Source organism: Echinops telfairi, unplaced genomic scaffold (assembly GCF_000313985.2).
Source record: "Echinops telfairi isolate 266 unplaced genomic scaffold, ASM31398v2 ScPeMD7_7400;HRSCAF=8409, whole genome shotgun sequence".
Taxonomy (NCBI): Eukaryota; Metazoa; Chordata; class Mammalia; order Afrosoricida; family Tenrecidae; genus Echinops; species Echinops telfairi.
Window position 1 is genome coordinate 20225976 of NW_022111300.1, and position 21436 is coordinate 20247411.

Sequence of the window (21436 nt, forward strand, 5' to 3'; positions counted from 1 at the left end):
GTAAAAGTATATTTATGTATGTAGCTACATTCTCTTGACGGGTAATTAGGTTCTTTTTTGAATCACCATGTCTCTGTGCTTTTCTAACATCAGTCATGAAAGGTGGAATTGCTGATCTGTGGAACATGTGCACTGCCCTTCTCCCCCTCACCCCCCTGTTCACTGCATATTACCAGATAGTTGAACAAGTTGGTTGCAGTAAATGGTATTCTCACTAAAGATTTACATAGTTTGTGCTTCTGGATGTTCTCGCTGCTACTTCACATTTTGTTGTCTTGAAATGCTGGCTTATCAACAAGCCTCTGAATGTTTTCTCAGTGTTTTAGCAGGACCCTCTAGGGGGCACACACAGAATAATAAGAAAGTTACAGTTCTCAAGGAGCTGGCAGCCATGTAGGTTCTGATACCTACAGAGGTTAAGAGAAGATTGCTACAGATAAGAGAACTAGTAAGTTATATCTAGGTGGTGAAGGTGATCTTAGCAAGTGAGTGGGGGAGAGGATGAAGATAGCATGTGGTAGTACGGTTAGAATGGATAGTATGCTATTCATCAAGTCATTACACAATGCCCTTCAACCTTAAACTGTGAAGAATTAGTAGATCCTTAAAGCATATCTATATTCAAACTCATCATTTTACAGATGAGGAAATTGATGTCTGGAAAATGGAATAAGCTTGCACAAGTCACCTAAGCTATTACTCAAGTAACAAAGGTAAAAGGAGCAAGAAGATTTATTGGCTTACTTGACGTGGGCATCCAATAAGTTGATCTGCATCATGACTAGACAATCCAGAAGTTCAGTGGATAACACCATTATTTATTCTTCATGTTTTACCATGCCTTCCTCTGGCCAGACTTATTCTCCCCCGGCTCCATCCTTAGAAAGGCAGCTCTGGTCTCTCCTCCTCTCTGACCATTCAAATTGATGTTCCTGTGGAAAATATTTTTTTCTCTTTTTTCCCCCTTTATTAATTCCCCCAAACTATAGCCAAATACTTACCATTTCACCAGTCAGTGTGCCCAGGAAACTTGCTCAAAAGCAGTGTTTCTGAAAGTAAACATGAGTATTTGGCTAGCTTGGATGAGAAACTCACCCTAGTGAGAGTAAGGATATTTTCTTTGATGGCTATCATGCAGCCAGATTGACTATGAAAAACAAAACTCACACCCACTGCCATCAATTTGATTGAGTCATGATGACTATATGGAATTTCCGAGCTGTAAATCTTGGGAGCAGATGGCCTCCATTTTCTCCCTCTGAGCAGCTGGTGGACTTGAACCACCGAATTTGTGGTTAGTAGCCCGGGCTTTCACTGACCGTAGTGACCTGGTAGAATGGTCGAACTGCCTCCAGGGTTTTTGAGCCTCTAAGTCTCAATGGATATAGAAAACCATATCCTTTCCTGTTGCAGTAGCTGCTCTTTGTGAACTGCTGACCTTGCAGTTAGCAGCCCAAACACATCCCCCACTAGCCCCCCAGGGCGCCTCTCTGACCAATCAAAGAAACAAATGCAAGGCTTGCTAAGATAGGAAAGCCATTTCAATCTGTTTGATATGTAGAGTGGTTGTCAGACAAGATTCATGAATAGTTATGTTTTTTAAAGAATGTTGGCATTATTCATTGCAGCTACTTTTGGTCCACAAATATGTGCTGGTAATATCTTTGCCATGATTACATTAATCCCAAGAGCACCTTTTGAGTAAATTGGCACAACTTGTCCGATAAATTCAAAGGTAAGTAAAGTGTTCTTTTATCACTCCAGAGATTCCTAACTTGTTGAATGCAAGAAGGGTTGAAAAGTTCGATACATAAACCATTTTGGTGGAAAGAAACCATGAAAAGATAGGCTAGTTTTCCGATTCCTCTAAAACAGCGCTTCCCAAAGAGGGCGATGTGGAAGGGTTGGGGTGGGGTGGGGTGCGGGGAGAGCAGGAAAGGCAGATACCTGCACCTTCTCTGGGATTATGGCTGTAGCGTCCAAGTGTTTTATTGCTGGGGGATGGGGGTGGAGGTGTGTGCTGAGTAATTATATATATATATATATATATTGGGGGTGGAGGTGGGTGCTGAGTAATTTTATATATATTGGGGGTGGAGGTGGGTGCTGAGTAAATATATATATATATAATTTGCTGAGTAATTTTATATATATAATTTTTTTCCCCCTGAAAGTGGGCAGTAGACCAAATACATTTGGGAACCTGTGTTCTAAAGGAAAGGAGAAACCCTGGGATCACAAAATTTAGCTTGAGTGGCACACAGGAGCACAGTAGGGCTGAGAGGTCATGGCGGACGGGCTGTTTTCTTAGGAGCGAAAGCACAGAGATGGGAATCCTAGGAAGTGGAGTGATTGATTGATGCGGATTGGATTTAGGGGCGCCTGAAGGAGAAGCTGATGGTGGGTCTCAGGTAAATGGTAGACTGTCCTGCATACCGGCTTTTATGCTTTCACTGGAAGGCAGTGGAACCACTGCTTAAAAAAAAAAAAAACCAATAACAAACAGAACCTGTGCCTGGTCTGGCCGGTGCTGAGGAGCGGTTGCTGCTAAGGAAAATTGCTCTTTCACCAGGGTGCAGACTGAATTAGACCAGGGAGACATGGAAGGCAGAAGATCTCGGAGCTTGAGCTTGTTCCTTTTGTGAAGGAAAGGCGAGATTAGAATGTGAGGACGTAAAAGTGAAGATTAAAAGAGGAACCTTGTAGAGGCTCTGTGCAAGCAGAATCATGGGAGGAGTCTGAGAGATGTATCTGCTTGGGGTGACGAGAGGCGTTAGGAGGTTCATGAGGGATCACTGGGAAGATGTACGGGGCGGGGTGGGATGAACAAGATCATTATGTTGAGTGTATCACCTGGTGGATAATATTACATTGCAAAGGCATAATATTTTCAGTTATGTGTGGATATAATTTGCAATATGCTATTATTACAAAACCTATTTAAAATTCCTACATAGACACTGAACACCAACAATAGGTATCATTTTCAATTTGGCAAATTTACACATGGGAAAATAATCATCACTACATTGTTTTTATCAATAGCAAAACACTTGTTTGTTTGTTTTGTGTTTTAACTTGTGACTAATGAAATTAAGCCTTCATGGGAGTGATGAATGCGAGGTGTGTTTTTGTAGTGGTCCTAATCTTAGGAAGATAGTGTAGTTGTGTTTCCCTAAGTTTATTTCTTGGTTAATAAGTGTTATGGTGGGAGGATGCCTTTGTTACATGTTTAGGAAACATTGAGCTTGAACAGGTTTCTTGAAAGCAGGACTTCTTTTTTTATGTGCAGGCTTTAACCTATATTATTGACATTTGTTGATGTGTTTGCAGGAGAACACACTATGTTGCTTTTCCCAAACTCATTTGGTAGGCTCTTATTATTTTTTTTAGCATCTCTTGGGACTAATGTCCCATAAAACACACTTCATGAATGCAGTTGTGTTCACTTTGCTAACCTGTCGGATCCGAGCCTTGAGAACTCTCTGGATCCCTTTTGGCCCCACACCTTTGGGTTGGCGTGAGTTGGGATCAACTGCAGGGCACCTGAGGATAGAACAGGATGAGGAATACGCATAGCTATAAGTAGATTAGATGAGGGCATTTTTAGAAGTTCATGGAATTTTTTTTACCTTTCTCTTAATTTTCCCCCAATAAACATTTTGAAGTCCCCTTGTAGACGTGTGCATTTTAATATGAAACTGATTTATCACAGTGCATGTAACTACAATGTTTTTAATAAATGAAATTTACAATATTCTTTTGGAAGATTTATTATTGGGGGTGGTGGGGAGAGAGTTTAATTGGAAACACTCTCCTTGAGCTTACTGGAATAGAGAAATAAATAAAGACTCAAAGAGCCACCTCTTGCCATAGGTTGTCTGCCTCTGGACTGGAGTCGACAAGATACAGGCACACGATCATGTCTCCATTACCTGCTCAATGTAATGAAGGATAAGCTTTACATTCTAAATGGTTTTCTCCTTTTGTACAAAATGCTCTAAGACTGCCTTTCTCCTTAATCCTTGCCCTTGTTTGTGTACTCAAAGGGCTGCCATTCAGCCCAGCCTAGATTTCTTTTGTGTGCAAACCACGTTCAAGGTACAAATTAAGGTCAAGATTAGCCTGATACGGATATTATGTACCCAGTAAGTAAGTGGATGGTCAGTTGCTGGAAGGTGTTACCCGTTAGTAATCTGATTCTATCAAGAGTGCCCTCAGTTGTAGATTTGAATTCACTTCCCATATTCCTTCAAAGTTTTCTTAGTTGTCCTGCATCTCAGCAGAAGCATCTTCTCCAGCCTCACTATGGATGATGTGGAAATCTGCCCTAGGGAGGCTGTAGGCAATGTTGAGAAGAGACGGAGCCATCCACCTTACCATTTAGTAGTTTCTGGTTTTTTTATGTGCTAGTTATGTTTCCCTCAGCAATGCTGCTATTTTCCTTAGCAACCAAAATAAATCAAATGGAGGAGAATGCAGTTTATTGAAAAAGATTGGTTTGGGGACCAGATTAAAATCTGAACTGTAGTTGTCTCTTAGTTGTCACCTGACTTGGTTCTTCACCTCTGTATCTCAGTACTAAGAATCGTGTTAGCATGAATTAAAAGAAGAAAAGATTTTTTCCCAGAACCTTTTGAAACCTCCTTTGTATTTTGTGGTAACTGTGAGCGATAGAGGTAATAGCGGAGAGACCTGGGCATACTATGAAATCCACTTCCGGTGAGTGACTCCTGACCCCGAGTCATCTGATGGACCGAGTGGAACTGTTGCCTTCTTGGGTTTCTACGGCGGGAGACCTTGACAAGGGTGAAGGGGCCCATTGCCTCCAGCGAGAGGCTGGTGGGTTCACCTTCTGACTCTGTGGTAACCTATGTGCTCAGGAACTATGCTAAGAAGGATATTTATGAACAGTTTTCTTTTAATACACTCAGTGAGTATCATTCACATGTGAAAGACTTGGAAGAGGGACGCATCCATTCTTTGCTAATGAGGAGGAAAGGAAATGAGAATAAATTAAATAAAATTGTAACTGAACCAATCATTTGAACAAGTGATGCAATGTTAATTTCTTTCCCTTGCCATCCATCACTGCTAGACGTTGCTAGTAATAATATTAAAACATTTTTAAAGGTTTACATTTTTTTAAACACTTAACCACATGTCAGAACACGATTCTAAATGTTTAAGGTGTATTAATTCAATGACTTTTCAGAATAGTATTATATGAAATAGTCACCTTTGTTAATTGTGTTTTCTAGTGAGAACCCAGAGAGGATAAGTTTAAGTCACACAGCTGGTACATGGTTATCGCCTGCAGTCAAACCAGTCTGATGGGCTTACCCTCTGTTACCCCACTTTGCTCATTATATTCTGCTGCCTTTCCTAGATATAGCAGTGCCACTGGGGCAGGGGGTGACGCCATAATTATGGGAGAAAAGTGGCCAGTATCCAACTATATATGTAGAATGTGCTTTCCTGGATGTGCATTATAAAAGATAAGCGCTTCACCTCCTATTTTAGTTAGAGGTCTTTATAAAGTTCACCCATATTGTATATGCTTTGGTTTCATACTTAAGTAGAGCTGTCTTAATTTCTTTGTGTTGTTGTACATCCAACCCCAACTCAAGGCCACTCAAAGTCACAGAGGAGACCTTCCTTCAGGGTTTCCTAGGCTATCATCCCTGGGGGAGCAGACCACCAGGTCTGAACTACCACCGAGGAGCTGGTAGTGGGTTTTGAATTATGTTTTGGTTAGCAGCTGAGCGCTTACATCCTGTACCTTGCTCCGTAAACCAAACTCACTGACAGCCGATACCTTTTGACTGGTAGGGCCTATATAGGACAGAGTAGATCTACACATTTGGGTTGGTGAGACTGTAAATCTTCATGGGAACAAAAAGTCTCACTTTTCTCCTGTAGAGCAGCTGGTGGTTTCGAACTGCTTACCTGATGGTTAGCAGCCTATGATGTAATCCACTACATCAGGGGACCTTAATTTCCTTATCCAAAACCCATGGCCATGGAGGTTATTCCAACCCACAGTGACCCTCTATAGGGTTTCTGACGCTGCAAATCTCTTTTTAAAAAACATGTTTTTATTTATTTAAAATTGGGGTGTTTTTTTTTAGCATTTCATCCATATATCATATAACTCAATAGTTCAATCGTATTGAGAGTTGTACAATCATTACCACAATCAATTTTAGAACCTTTCCTTTTTCCTTTAATTCACTGTTATTAGCGTAATTATTATTTTTTAATTGTGGCAAAATATATGCAACAAAACATTCTCCCATTCAACCACATCTACATGTATAATTAAGTGTAGGGTGACATCTTTAGGTGAGCAGATAGCTTCAACCTTCTCCCCCAGAGTAACTGCAGTTTTGAACCACCGGCCCTGTGGTTAAAGCCTAAGGCTTACCTGGCAGTATGAGCAGAGCACTTATCCTTGGTTTTGTGCTCTGAAATACATGCCTCCTAAAACAGAAAGCCATTTTAGTGCATTTAGAAGGGGTGCGGGTGGTGCAGTTGGTAAGCGTTGGCTGCTAACTGCTACGTTGACAGTTCAAACCTACCAAGATCCTCTGACGTAGAGAAATGAGACTGTCTGCTCCACCCCAAAATTTACAAAGCCTTGAAATGCTTATAGAGGGCCATTATGAGTCAGAATCAATTCAATGCCAGTGAATTAGTATGTCTGACTCACGAAAGGTGCCGAACCGTACTTTGGTAGTGTCTGTAGACTAGATGAAATATCTGTGTTCAAATATGTTTATATTTGATGAAGAATATATTTTTGTATTGTTCAAGATATCCAGAACTGCTTGTTAAAGTTGAAAGTCTGAAATGGTCTCAAAATGTATCCATTAAAAATTGTAGAGTGTATGCCATTTGGCAGTTTATTTCATGCCTCAATATTCCTCCCTACTTGATAAAAGAGGGCCAGCATTAGATTTCTGACTTTGCATTAGAAACGTGTTGGATACTAAAGGTCACATTCTTCCTCTAGAAATTTGCACGATATCTGCATTTTATATATGACTTGTTATTTGAGTGGGTCAGTTATTTCTACTTACATGCTTCTGAACTCTTTCCCATTTCTCATATAGTTATTAAATGGCCAGTAGTCTTAAGTAAACGTTTGCTGCTGCTCTTCTTAGTGGGGCTATGAAGTTTGAGACACTTCTTTTCATGAATATCAAATTTCAAGGCTCCTGTAGGTCACTTTTCCGGTGAATGTTTTATGTGCTGGGTTTATTGAGATGACCTTCAAAGGACTTTGGTTTTATTTTCACTCATTTTAGGGCGTTCCTGACTACCAGGAATATTTCCCAAGATTAATAGGTTTGTTTGGCTGTGATTTTTTTTAATCCACTCACTGCCACTGAGTCAATTCTGAGTGAAGTGACTCTCTAGGACAGTGGATCTGGCCCTGTGTGTCTCTGAGACTATCACTCTTTACAGGATTAGAAAGCCTCCTCTTCGGCGGGGCTCAGGGTAGTTTCAAACTGACAACCTTGTGGTTAGCAGCCCACAGCATAACCCATTATGTCACCAAGGGTCCTTCATCAAGTAGGTTGCTAATACAGCAAGGAACACACTCCAAGTACATATGAGAATTTGACTCATCCTCATCCAATTGGACAAGTGTATTATCCTCTACTTCTACATATCCTTCTCAGTGGTACAGATATGACCATTCAATATCCAAATAGCGACATTATTCCAACGGGGTAGTAGTCATTAAGAAAAATGTAGAGGTGTAACATATATAGATTTAAGTACAAAAACCCGAATACAATTAAATTTCTACTTAGTGAATACAAAGGTCCATGTTCAAGAAGGGAAACATTACCTACTTCCCAGGATCTGTGAGAATTACTCTTCACATTATATCCTGGTACACAGTGAGGTGTTTTACCCAACCTAGCCATACTGCACATATTGACAAGGTGCTATGATTAGTTCTTTTCGAATGACTAGTGAATGTTTAATTGTTTTTATTTAGTTATATTAACATCACTAGCACGATAACTTTACTGATGCTTGATTGCTTTGGAACTGTTGAATTTTGGGGCATATATAATGTGGGTATAATATTTAGCAAATGAGATTTAATCACGGGTTCAAGTAGAAAGAAAATGTTTTGAAAATGAGGGCAGCAAATGTACAAATGTGCATGATACAGTGGATTGAGGTACGGATTGTGGTAAGAGTTGAACGAGCCCCCAATAAAATGATTTAAAAAAAGAAAATGAGGTTTAAAAAATATTTACAGGAAATTGCTTTCAATGCAAAATTCTATTAAGCAAGAGATACTGGAAACATAAAATAGTTAAAAATTTAGATTACTTAAATGTCTTCTTAAGCATTATTGTTCTGTAGACCACGAACTGCAGGCCCACAGTTGATATTTTTTCTGTCACTAGAGTTCTTCTATTCCCCACGTAGTCTTCTCGGTTTGGAGAATTAGTGAAATGGATAAGCCATCCATTCCCCTCACTGAATGCTCACTGTTAGTAAAACTTCCTGTGTTCCATTAACAACCTGATGTGAGAAAGCAATGGCATTTCTGTTTCTCACAGCACTGGGGTTCTGCAGAGCATCTCTCGGGGTTCTTTGATGTCTAGACAGTGTAAATCGTGCCTGCTCCAAATTCCACCCATTCTGCTTCAGGGCTAATGGGAAATGAAAACAAACCAGAAATGTTCCACCACTCTGAAGTCTAGGGTCAAAAAGTAGAGGAAGTGGTCTGTCTACCCCAGCAGGTGTCAAAGAGCTAAAGTACAGGGAATGGAAGCAAGAAAAGTGAGGGGAGAGGGGCTCACACTACCCTGATTTTTGAATAATTAATGTGTGAATGTATGTGCATTGTGAACACAGTCAACACGTTATAGAAATATCAGTGCGAGGAGTAGGAAATCCCCTTTGCTTCAATCCAAGGTCCCCCTTAACCCACTTCCCCAAATGTAACAATTGGATGTGTTTTCTGTTCTCTGTATTTTGAAATGATAAGATGGAAAATTGTGCTTTTAGTCGTACAACTAATTTTATTTTCTTCCTTTCTGTTTCTTCCTTTCTCTTTCATACACTGGAATCCCGTGGTTCTTCCAATTCATCTTGTTAGAAAGTAAGTAACTTGCTATTTCCAAGATTGTTTGGGGGCGTGCTTACATGCGTGAGGCAGTATGTGAAAAGATTGACGACTGTTACTTCATGGAAACTGTGTGAAATCTTTTAACTTTAAAATTCCGACTGAGCGGATAACCTTGGCTTTAACTGTGAAGACATCTTTTAAAAAAGTAAATTAAGAATCATAAATGTTATATGTGTTCTAAGAACACAAACATAAAACACATCATCTTACATGCTCACTGTTGATCATTGTTTTGAATAAATTATTATTATTTAAAGCAGGCTCATCAACAGCACTTACCAGGATTCATTTTCTGAAGCTGAAACTAATAGTTATATAAATAATACTTTAAAAAAAATTCTTCTGCTCAATGGAGGTTAATGAAAGCTTTTCTTTTTTTATAAGAACAGCTTTATTGGGACATTATGCACATATCATATGATTCAGTAGTTCATTCATATCAAGAAGAGTTACACCGTCATTACCACAATGGATTTTAACACATTTTCTTCTTTCTTGTGCTCTTTAAGATCCCCATTTCCCTCCAACGTTCCCTTCCATAACCCAAGAAACCAGTAATCTAGTTACTGCCTGTAGAGAAGCAACCAACCTTGATTTCGTAAACAAAAACAACAAAAAATAAAGAAACAAAAAAGCTAACAATAAGAAAATAAAATAGAGAAAAAAATCTGTGCCACAAAGAAAGCAGAAAATATTAAAAACTAAATGGGTCAAAGGGGAGATCAAATGATAAAGTGGTCATTTTAAACCTAGCTACATAATCCACATTCTCAGCCATATATTCTTTAGGAAAATATTTTTCAATTTTCTTGAGTTCAGAGTGAATAATAGCACTAAGATAGTTATAAGCAAGGTTTTAAAAATATTCTTTCCATGTTTATTGTGCATTGAATAAATTATTTTTATACTCATTCGACTCTTAGGATACTAATACTTTATCATGTTTAAATAAATTGGAAAGTATTGTAAGTGATTTTTTTCTTTTTTTGTAAAGAAGTGCGGGTGATATGCTTAAAACTAGGTGACTAGTTACGGAACTCTTGAGTGGGAAATTTGACATCTGACAGTGCTGTACAGTTTAAAATAAAACAAGTTTCATAGAGATTGGGGAAATTTGGGGAAAATTATAGTAAGTGATGTGACTTTTGGAGATAAATTGTCATGTGACTGGATTGCAAATTATACATTTGAAAATATTTTTTAAATGTTGAATATATTGACTTAATAAACAGTATAATTTAATAATGTGTTCATGCTTAATAGAGCTTATTATTTGTATGAAACTAGGGGATTATCACTATATTTGTAGCAAGCATAGTAGCAAATTGGATACTTAATAGCCAATTTATCTTCTCTAATTCCATTCCGTTTGTTATACCTTAGAAAGAAAATATAAAATATAGTTACTTTAAATTATGCTTGTTCAGTAATTTTTAGTTTTCTTTAAATCCTGTATTCTTCAATGTCCTAAATCTGAGTTCTTAGAATTATAGTTATTAAGACCTTATGAATCAAAGGTATGTGTGTAGTTTGGTGTGAGGTGGACAATTTTATTAAGTCTGGGTTGTGTCACTTTTATCTATTGGCTTCTATTTCATGTGCAGTGTTAACATTTTCTTCGCCCAGTCCCTACGGGAAGTCTGCCTTCCTGACAGCTATACTAAATTAAAATTCCACAAATCTGGCATAATCATTGCAAGCTTCAAATTGTCTATGCTTTTGTATAAAGTATAATGAAAAAATGTTTTTTTATAGTATAGAGTATCACATGTATGGCATTACTTATTGGGAATTTCTTCACTGAGAGACTTTTCTGGGGAGATGAACATATTTTACTCTCTAAGGATCCTTGAGCCACCTAAATAAGTGCAAGAAATCTTTTGTGAGGGATAATAATGAAATGAGTTATGTAAGCTTGTAGGATCTTTATGAGAAAAAAAATCTAGCCATATCACGCTATGTCCACATTACTTTCATGTTCTAACTGCATTGTGCTAGACCAGATTTCTGTTTGAGCTCTGGTTTCCTGACAAGCTCAATGGAATCATATTTATGCATTGGCCTAGAGCAATCACTTCCTAAAACACTGTAGAGCGTTCTTTCTATTGTAGTACTTATATACATGTATGTGTGTGCTGACTCACTACTAAATATGTTCTAGAGATTCAGCAAATTGACTTTCATTGAATTGGCAAATTTTCGGAGGAGCATTTTTATTGAAAGAAATAGATTTATATAATCTTGGGTTTTTAAAAAATATTTTAGTAAAATATAGTGATTCTAACTCAGAAATTCCAACTTTCAAAGATTAATGGCCCTAAAGGCTTATTATAGAATATTTTGTGATAAAGCATGTGGAACCCATAAGAGACACTTGGATGGGGTGGTGGGCAGCGAGGCTTCTAATCAATACTGGCTGGACCAACTATTGATCTTTAGTATATTAAGTAGTAAAATGTATATAGATACATTATCATTAAGTGAAAGCAGTATTTCAAGCCCTTGAAAAGTAACAGTTGGCAAGCAAAACACAAAAAATGAATCTAAAATTTACCACAGACAATATATAAACATTATACTTTTTATAAACATCATTCCAAGTGCATGAATGCATTTCAATAATGTTTGTGACACTGAGCATTGATAATTTGAATTTTTAATGCTGCCTCATTTATTTTTGAAAACAAAAAGTTGACGTAATCATGTCGCTACTTGCCTCTTTACTACAGAACATGATTATTAGCTGGGTAGCATTCCCAAACACATGTTTGTTCATTTGACATAACTAAGAAAAGGTTGGCACCAGAGAAGCCGTATCAGCGACATAAACACAGACGTAGGTTCTCCTTTAGCCATGTGAGAAATGCAGTCCTGAGAGGAACTTAAAGACTTGTAATTTCACATCAGTTCTTCCCTAGTTTCTTATTATTCCTTTGTTGCTTTTCAACCTATAGCATGGATTTGTCCTTGAACTTGGTTTTTTTGATCATTCCAGTGCAACCATCAAATTGTCTTTATTATTTAAAAGCAGAGGCTGCATGGTGTTACTTGTAAAATAATGCCACATAAATGTTGGGCTTTGGTTTCTTTCAAGTGTAGGCTTGGTTGCCTTTTGAATAAAAGCAAAATTTCAATTCAGGAGACTTTTTGCCTGAACCCTATAGGACAGATGCATCTGATTAACTTTTGGGAAACTAGACTGGGCCTTTATTGTAATGCAGATGCTCTTGGGGTTGGGAAGATATTTTTAAAAGGCATAGAAGAATTTATTTTTAAAAGAGGGTTGAGAGAACAGGTTTGTCACAGCCACTCCATCTCAGACTGCTTCATCTTTGCACACTTTTATTTTCTAGTGGAACCTCTCCATTAGCCTGTCTGAATGCAATGCTTCACACTAGCACTCGAATAGGGGATGGGACATTCTTCAGAATCCCGGGGAAGTCGGGCCTCTATGCTCTCAGAGTAAGTTGGTTTGCTGGCATATTATGTCTGTTTGATCATTGCGATATTTCATGCATTTCTTTAGACAGGTGAAGGTAAACACAGTTAGGTTTGGTGAAAGATAGAATGGCCCCAGAGCCCTTAAAAAAGTTTTCATATGTCTTTAAAAAATGATTTCGTCATAAGAGTAACCAATGGCCGTTTTCTTTCAGGAAAACATATCCGTGGTCTCACTCTGGCATATGGTGGTGGGAGACAGTTGTGGCTTCCTTCAGTCTTGATTTATGAAAAATGTATTTGAAGGAATGCCAGGGATCTTTAGTAGGGAGTTCAAAATGATCATATTTGCCATAAATATTTGACTTAATGGCCATCAGTGGGTACATAGATTTTTATACTTCTGTGCCTTTCTTTTCAGGAAAAAAAAAAAAAAGACTTATTTTTCTTGAAAACTTGCTGATTTTAATTAAGCATTTTCTTTAAAGCAAATAATCATCTCAAATAAGTTGTGCAAATAATGCATACATGTCATCAGAGGAGTATGGAGAAAAAAACCAAAATTTCATTGCCCGAGGCTTAATTATTTTTAGTAGAATTTAGTTTTTCTTTTCCTGTCAAGAAATGTAATAATTCCAGAAAAAAAAGAAGAAATAATTCCATCTAAAATGGAAATTTTAGGAAAGGATTAATGTTCATATCTACATAGAGTCGCATTGATTAACACAAGTAAAACCATTTCATTCTTTCATATGTTTTAAAAAAATATTAATAAATGATGGGCTACATTTAAAGTTCATCCATTTCCTTTGAGAAGGTTCTTTTAAAATGCCAAAAGTTATACCTGGCAATAGACCAAGGAGTCTCTCAGCTACTCAGTCTCTGGCTCTCGTCCCTCTGTATGTTTCAGAAAATAACACACGTTAAATAAAGGACTTGTATCGTTTCAATTGCTTTTGGTAGCCACTTGAGTGTTTATTATACTTGCTGATATTTGAGTGATTAGGACCCTTTTTTCACATGAAGAAGAATGTAGAATTGAAGACATTGAAACTACTTATGTCAAAAGGAAGTTTTCTTTCGATAAGTGCTTTTACAAGATTTTCACAATAATCAACAGGGACACATTTTATTTTTTCCCTCCCTAGTTTGCCTCATCCTGTCCCAGGCAGTGATTTCCATTAGAAAGTAAATTAACAGTGAAAATTCAAATAATCAATAACTAGACTACTTTAGGATTCTGAAAGTATTTTGCATGTTTCCGTTGTTAACACATCTTCTTAAACCATCGTTTTTAAAAATCACCTAGAAAGAGGAATCGTCGTGCCCAGCTGATGGAACGTTGGATTTAGGCTGTGAATCTGAATTAGATGGCACCGAAATGGCTGAGGCAAATGCTAACGGAGAGGAAAATGGAGGTAAGTGCCATGAACATCGGTTCTCTTGAAATTCATGTGGAGTCTACTAAGTCACTAATTGAATTCCCTATCCTAGAGTTATACTTTTCTGTTGCATTTTTTATAACCATCTTGTAGATTTATTTTCAAATAGTTTTAATTCAAAAGTTTAGCATCTATGATAAATACGCCATTCATTGGTTTTTATTTTGCTTTTGTGTTTCCTTAGTATACATTCCCATGAATAATTTTCTTGAGTGTTATTAGTATCAGTGTATTTATCCTGTGAGGTGAGTGGAAACATGGTGGCATCTAATGGCTTTATTTGATTTGATTTGTTGTTTTTAATTGTATTTTACCTTTTATTTATATATATGTTTTCATTAGTTCGGATTTAATAAATATATCATTCCACATTTCAGTCGCATCTGGTTTTATTTTTAATGTAATGATTTAAAATAGTATTTTTATTTCTGATTGTATTGTTTTTTCTTGTGATCATGAGTACTTTTGTAATAGCTTTGCTCTTTGGTTTGTTGCTTGTAAATTAAGCTTCATGTTACCATCCCTCACAGCAAAGTCCGAGTTAAACAAGATATGTTCTTCCAAGAGTTAAACACTTTTGAAAATTGAATTGCCCTAGGCAATTCTAAGGGTTATACTCTGTGTCTGAATTCTATTCATGTTAATTCAGTTTCATCATTCTAAGACACCGACACTGTGAGATTGTTGGTGTGTGTAATTTATGTCCTGTAACTTTGTAGATCTTTCTATCCCTTATGGAAATTCTCCAGATTCCTCAAATGAACCCAGATAATGATTGGAAGGGGAAAAAAAATGGTTCTTAGACTCCTTAACAGTGGAAACATTAAAAGTGGGACAAAAAGGCAGTAAACATGCCGGGGTGTGGATTCCAACTCAGAGCAAATCTGTGGGGTGGAGGAGACTGCCTCCAAGGGGTTTCCAAGACTGCTGCTCTGCACAGGGGGCTGGTAGGTTTGAACCCCCTTTCAGTTGGTAGGTACTTACCCAACCTAGGAGAATCATATAGAAACCTATAATTTATCTTCAAACCAACCAACCTTCGAGGCCTCTTGCAGAAATATCATATTTCAGTAATAGCCCAAAGAAGCCATTCGTTTTATTAATGGCTGTAAGGAGCCCTTTGTATTCTCTGTGCATGCGGAGTGGACACTCCTGCCCTTTAACCTGATAGGCTTTCTGATGGGCCCCAGGAGACTGAGTCTGCTTCAGTTCCGATCTGCTCTGCTGCAGAGGCTTTGAATTTAACATGGGAAACAGATTCTTTTCTTCATAAATGGACATAGGACAAAACTTTTATTTGGTAAGTTAAACTCCCTTGTTGTCATGGTTGTGGTGCGAATGTTGGCCACTCCTCGTTGCTAGGGAGAGCAAAAGTCGATGTTGCGGTGTTGCGTGGCCCTTTATGGCTATTTAGCAAGCTTCGTCATTGGACTGACTCTTCTTCTTTAGTCGGATAAAGGAAGCACTTATTCAGGTAATTTCTACCATTGCAATCCCTGCTTGTGTGAACATTTTCTTTTTCCTTGCTCTTCCTCTATTGATTTTACAGTGTGTCTGTTCAAGGCATTGTATTTGCAGCAACAAAAAGGCTAGCTTTTCAAGAGTTATGTGTTTTTGAGAGACAGACATTAAAGTATAAATAGGAACCATTTGTAGCATATTAAAATACCCGAGGAGCCCCGTTGACACAGTGGATTAAGTGTGGGTTACTAACTGAAAGGTTGGTGGTTCAAGCCCAGTAGTAGATGTGCTGGAGAAAAATGAGGCAGTCTGCTTCTGTAAACATTGGTGGTGTGAATACCCTGTGGAGTGGTTCTGCTCTGTCCTATGGGGTTGTTCTGAGTTCAAATTGATTCAACAGCAAGGGGTTCGGGTCCCCTCTGGCTTGGCAGTTTGCATCCATCTAGTACTTCTGTAGAAGCCAGGACTAGGAATGGACTTCTTACTAATGTAAGATTATAGACACCCTGCCCCCTCCAACAGAAACAACCATGAAACATCGTTTTACTTGGAATTATATAGGTCTATCATGAGTTGAATAAATTTAATGGCAATAAGTTTTGATTTATGGCATATTATATGGTGGAACATGATAGTGTATAAAATAAAATGAGGGGTTAGGAATATACGGAAGAGATGCATTTCAGTAAAGACCCAACGGAAGTAGGAAAGGAGTGTATAAGGATAGAGTATAGAGGAAGCAGGAAAAGCAAGCACAAAGCCTATTGGCAGGGGAGTGCTGGGAATGTTCTCCCAACAGCCAGAAAGGCATGTCGCTGGGAGGCTGCAGGGAGCTTGGTAAGAGAGCCTTGAAGGTGTTGGGGGCTAGAACATGTGGTGCCTTTCAACATGGGTTTTGAGCGTCGGGTTCTACAAAAGAGAACCGCAAGATGACCAAGAACAGAGGAAACAGGGAGATCCTATACACATAGGGAGGCTAGTTTTAAAGCTCTTTCTCCTAATCTAGGGAAGGGGGGGGGGTAGGGTGGGAGTGGCGATTTGAAGCCAGGTTGTAGAACTGGAATGAGTTCAAGAGAAAATGGGAGAAATTCGAGACTATCAACATAGATCATTCTCTCAAAGAATTTTGAGATACAAAGAAGTGGAATGGGGAAATAGAAAAACAGTACAATCAAAAGAGATTTATTTTAAGATCTGACTTAAAAATGAAGTTTAGGATATTTGTGTATTGATGGAAAACTCCGGGTAAAAAGGAGAATTTGATTATGGGGAAAGAGTGTCCTAGGGCTGAGGTTGTATATATATTTAAGTAGACAAGAGGCAATAGCTCCGTTACACAAAGAAAGAGAGAGATTTTATAAAGCTAGATTGTAGAGCAGCTCTGTAATGTAGGAAGAGACAGGATGCCCAGGTGGAGACCCAGGTGGTTAAGGTCCTGCGGAAGGGCCTTATGGGAGTTCATTTCTTATTGCTTCATTTCTGTTCTAGTGAACAGAAACAGAGTTGATACAGGAGGTGGTTTTTGAGATTTAAGCAAGAGATGTCATGTTGTTTTTCTGAGTCTGACAGCACGAAGACAACTGTTCCGGTTGCTCATTCTGCATTCAATGTGGGAGCAGCCAGCATGGTTGAGCAAGCTCCTTCAGTCATGTACAGGCCACTGGACATGGGAAAAGTAGGTAGAGAATGATATTTCACCAGCGTTAGGGTTTTTGCCAAGTGTGAATGAGGAAGCAAGGGGAAGGCAGCAAGTTGAGGGTATGTGAGAGGGAGCGATTCGAATAATTTTCCGTGAACTTGAAGTTGGTAGTAGAGGTGAAGGAAGACATGATTGCATACTTTGGTGTCCTAGAGGAAGTGAGTTAGCCGGGTAGGTCATGTGAGTGAGGAATGGTCACCATGGAGTATTGGGTAAGTTTATGGAATGAATGTCTAGAAATGGAGGCAGGGGGAGAAGAAGACTAGGTTTAATGTTGCCACAAATGATTGGTCACTGGGTGACTGTGTCAGAGTTGCTTGCTTGAGAGGCAGGGAAATGAAATTCGGATGGTGACATTTAGTGGCTTTCAGTTTGCCATGTAACTGGAGCTTGATTTATGAAAATACTTGTGTCAGGGGTCATTTGTGTGGACTGCCCAATTAGACTGCATGAGCATTAAACCAGGGTCATATATAAGAGCACAAATATTTAAAAACTGAAGGAGACTAGCAGTGCCTCCAGGCACGGCTGACTCCTAGAGACCTGTGTGGGTTTCTGAGGCAGTACTGTTTCCTGGAGGAGAAAGCCCAGTCTTTCTCCTGCAGTAAATACAATAAGGAGGGCTAATTGGTGGTAAAGTTTAAAGAGACAAAGCTGATGGTAAATAGGGAGCAGGAAAGGCGAATAATCTAGAAGCCACACGTGGAGAATGGGAGCCCCAAGGCGGAATGCTTAAGCTTTTCTGATGCTAAAGGAAGGTGTGTGATGTGAACCCCCCAGCATTTCTCAGGAAGAAAAGATCTGGCAGTTTGCTCCTGTAACAATCACAGCCCAAGAAACTCTTCTAGGCACGCCCACCCGTTCCCTACAAGGTTGCTATTAGAATAAGATGATCCGATTTAAAGTGGGACACCATTGACGAGGTGGGTGGGTGGGGTTCTTGATTAAAAATTTGGTCTGTGTGGACTAAATAGACCCTTCCCTAGCTTGTCGTGCATTCTTTCCAAAAATAGGGACTTTTTAAAAACGCCAAAAATTGGGACTGTCCCGCCAAAAGCGGGACGTCTGGTCACCTTATATTAGAATCAAGTTCCACACCACAATTTCACTTCCAGGCAATGTAGTACAAGAGGGGGGGGAAACTCAAAAGCCAATGACTATCTGAGTGTAAGGGTTCTACTGAAAGCAGGAAGCGTGGGCATTGGTTGGTTTGTAGCGCCAGATGGGAAATAAGTGTTCAGAGAAGATGGAGGATAGGGGAGATTTGGCTAGTGACTAGCCCTGAATTCCAGAGGAAACCATTGAAGGGTTTACCAGCTGAGAGGGGGTGAGGAATCTGGTGGAGGCACTCACCCAGGAATTAAAGCAGAGCAAGGATCGAAGTAGGCTCCCTTCATTTTAAGGGTGAGTGAGTTCTTCACAAAACAACACATAATCACATATATTCAGCGAATGTGACCAGCATTCAATTTCCTGGCCTCTCCTTTGTAGTTGCAGCCGGACGATTGCACTAAAGAATCACTGGAAGAATGGTAAAGAGCATATTTCCCTTAGTATCCCTTGACTCGCCCACTTTGCCTCTTATAGCAAACTACAATTACTTCTTGCAGGACAAGTATATTTCCTACCCATGGAAGCATCTGTCCTACTCACACCTCAAAGTACAACCTGTCATTCTCCCCTGAGGGCATTGAAGGGAAGCTTCACTTTTTGAAGTCATCTTATGATTTCCAAACCTAGATTTCAGTAGTGTGTTGAGTGCCTATGATGTCCAGCCTTTGCATACTGCTTATGACACATTTTCATCTTCCCAACATTCCTATAAAGTAGATGTTGGTCATGTTTGTTAAGCACTGATGCGCCCAGTCTGATTCCTCCTGATTGGGGGTAGCAGAGTAGAAAGGTGGTCCCAAAGGAAAGAAGCCCTAGTGGCACAGTGGTTAAGTGCTAGGCTGTCAACCAAGAGGTTAGCAGTTTGAACCCACCATCTGGGAGAGAGGTGTGGCAGTCTGCTTCCATAAGGAAACCCTGTGTGGCAGTTCTATAGGATCACTGCATGTAGTTTCCACTGCAGTGGGTGGGAGTCACTGACGTAATTTGTCCACCCCCCCAACATTTGTCTAGTCTGACCGGATGATACACATGAGGGTTAGAGAAGCCACTGGCTTACCTAAACTGAGGAGAGGCTTTTCAAATTATTAAAAAAAATCTCATGATTTTTCGCAATTCAATAATAAATTCCACAGTACTGAATTGGATTAGGGACCTTCCTTGCTTACTGTACTGTCTACTGCTTAGGTCAACCAGAAGTAAGAATGAATATACAGCTTACCCTTCTTTCGGTTGGATATACATATCTCAGATTTTGAAAATCTGAGCAGAGAGAAGTCAATTGAGGAAAAAAGATGAGAAAAGAAGAGGGAGGAAAGGAAGAAAGGGTGAGCAAGGGGAAGAAGAGGAACCTACTATCCCTTTGTTTATCTGTATCCCCCTTTTCTTCACATATTGAGGGGAACAATAACAGAAGTCACTCCCTGAGGCTATCAGAAAGAAGAGCTTCTGCTACCTTCGAGATTTTTATTTCATATTACTGAAGACTCAGTGGCATTTGCTACACCATTAAAAGGAAGTAAGCAGAGACGTGTTTAAGAAAGGCCTTTACAGAATGACTGTCAGTGAAGCAATTGAGCTCAGAGTCTCCAGTGCTCCATCACATCCCTGAACTAAGAGCTAAGGTGATGAGAACGGTCCTCTTTGGGGGTTTGGTTGGCCAGAGAAACAGATTCTTCACATCTGGGTGGGGGTGGTATATCACAGAATATTGAACCTTCGAGACACAAAGAATGAGTGAGTTTTGGTGTGGTTTGTTTCTTTAACTCTTAAATAATTTCTCCCCTTAATAAGAATTTGACATAGAATTGAGAAAATAACCTTCAAATTCTACAAGCTAAGCTCTAGAGATCAAATCTTGATTTTAGGTGAACCACTTGATACATCTGTGTTGACAACCCATGACTATAAATACGTGCTGATAGAAATATAGATCTGTGCCATCCAAAGGAAATGTTCTGAGTTTTATGGACTGTTTGAGGTAGAGATTTATGAGTCTCCATGTGTATGAGTTGTTTTCTGAACACGCTGCGTTGGTTCACCCATACGAGGGAGCATATTGGTACACACAAATGAGGACACTTAAAAAAAGTTAAAGGGAAAAATTAAATGAAAAGATAACGGGCCTTTTCCATGGGCTTTGAAGCCTCCTGTATTAAGTTGACTTCCCATATTCTGCTAGTCTGCAGAATCTACACTTACATTATTGAAATGATATACCATTCACGTTTAGTCTTCATCTTTTATTTACAGATCATGATTAGTAAGGAAAAAATAGTCCTTTTGTAATTCTAATAAATTTCAAGCTTTAAATCAACAGGTATTTACTTTTTAATACAAAGAAAGCAGGGTGTGTATACTTTTAAACCAACGTTCTGCTTGTTTTTAACTTAGTGGTTTTCAGGGAGGACATAGAGTTCTAGTGGGGGAATTGATACTGTAAAAGTTTCTTTTAGGAAATAAAAAATAGGGAGCACATGTATCTTAGGTTTTAGTCTTTAGATCTATGAGTAAATAATGATTCCAATATTTTATATGGTCGTCTTTCACTATTCTGGATGACAAGTTTTATATGTTGGTTTCTGATGGTATGATTCTTGGCAGAGTTGTGTTGACTTAATGAAACGTTAATTCAGCTTACGCTTTGTTTCTGTTGGCTCAAAACCCACCGTTTGAGGGGATCACTTTTGCAGAAGTGAAAGGAGTCTGAAGGTAGCCCGAAGTATGTGGAAGGGCTCTCATTTGAGACATCAGTTATCATAACAGTGAGCAGCTCCTGGAGAAAGTGCGGTGTGCACCTATAACGCTGAATAGGGTGGCGTCATCTAAGGCAGTGGATCTCAACCTTCCTAATGCCAGGACCCTTCCATACAGTTCCTCATGTTGTGGTGACCCCAACCATGACATTGTTTTCATTGCTACTTCATAACTGTAATTTTGCTACTGTGAGCAATCTCTCTGGAAGGGTCATTCGACTCCCAAAGGGGTTGTGACCCACAGGTGGAGAACCACTGATCTAGGGCCTAGCGGTTTATCGGTGCCAGTGTACACAGTGATAGAGCACAGGAAGATGACATTGGGAGGATGGTTTATCGGTGCCAGTGTACACAGTGATAGAGCACA

The 21436-nt window shown here is 39.0% G+C and overlaps 1 protein-coding gene across 1 annotated transcript in view; it reads left to right on the top strand.

Annotated features, from left to right (window-relative positions):
- The window catches only part of ASXL3 (ASXL transcriptional regulator 3), a 171837-nt gene that overhangs the window by 27148 nt on the left and 123253 nt on the right, over positions 1 to 21436 (top strand). Inside the window, exons 4-5 of the mRNA XM_045296281.1 lie at positions 12517 to 12625; positions 13911 to 14019. Coding sequence (XP_045152216.1) covers positions 12517 to 12625; positions 13911 to 14019 — 218 coding nt within the window. The remainder of the gene's footprint in view (positions 1 to 12516; positions 12626 to 13910; positions 14020 to 21436) is intronic.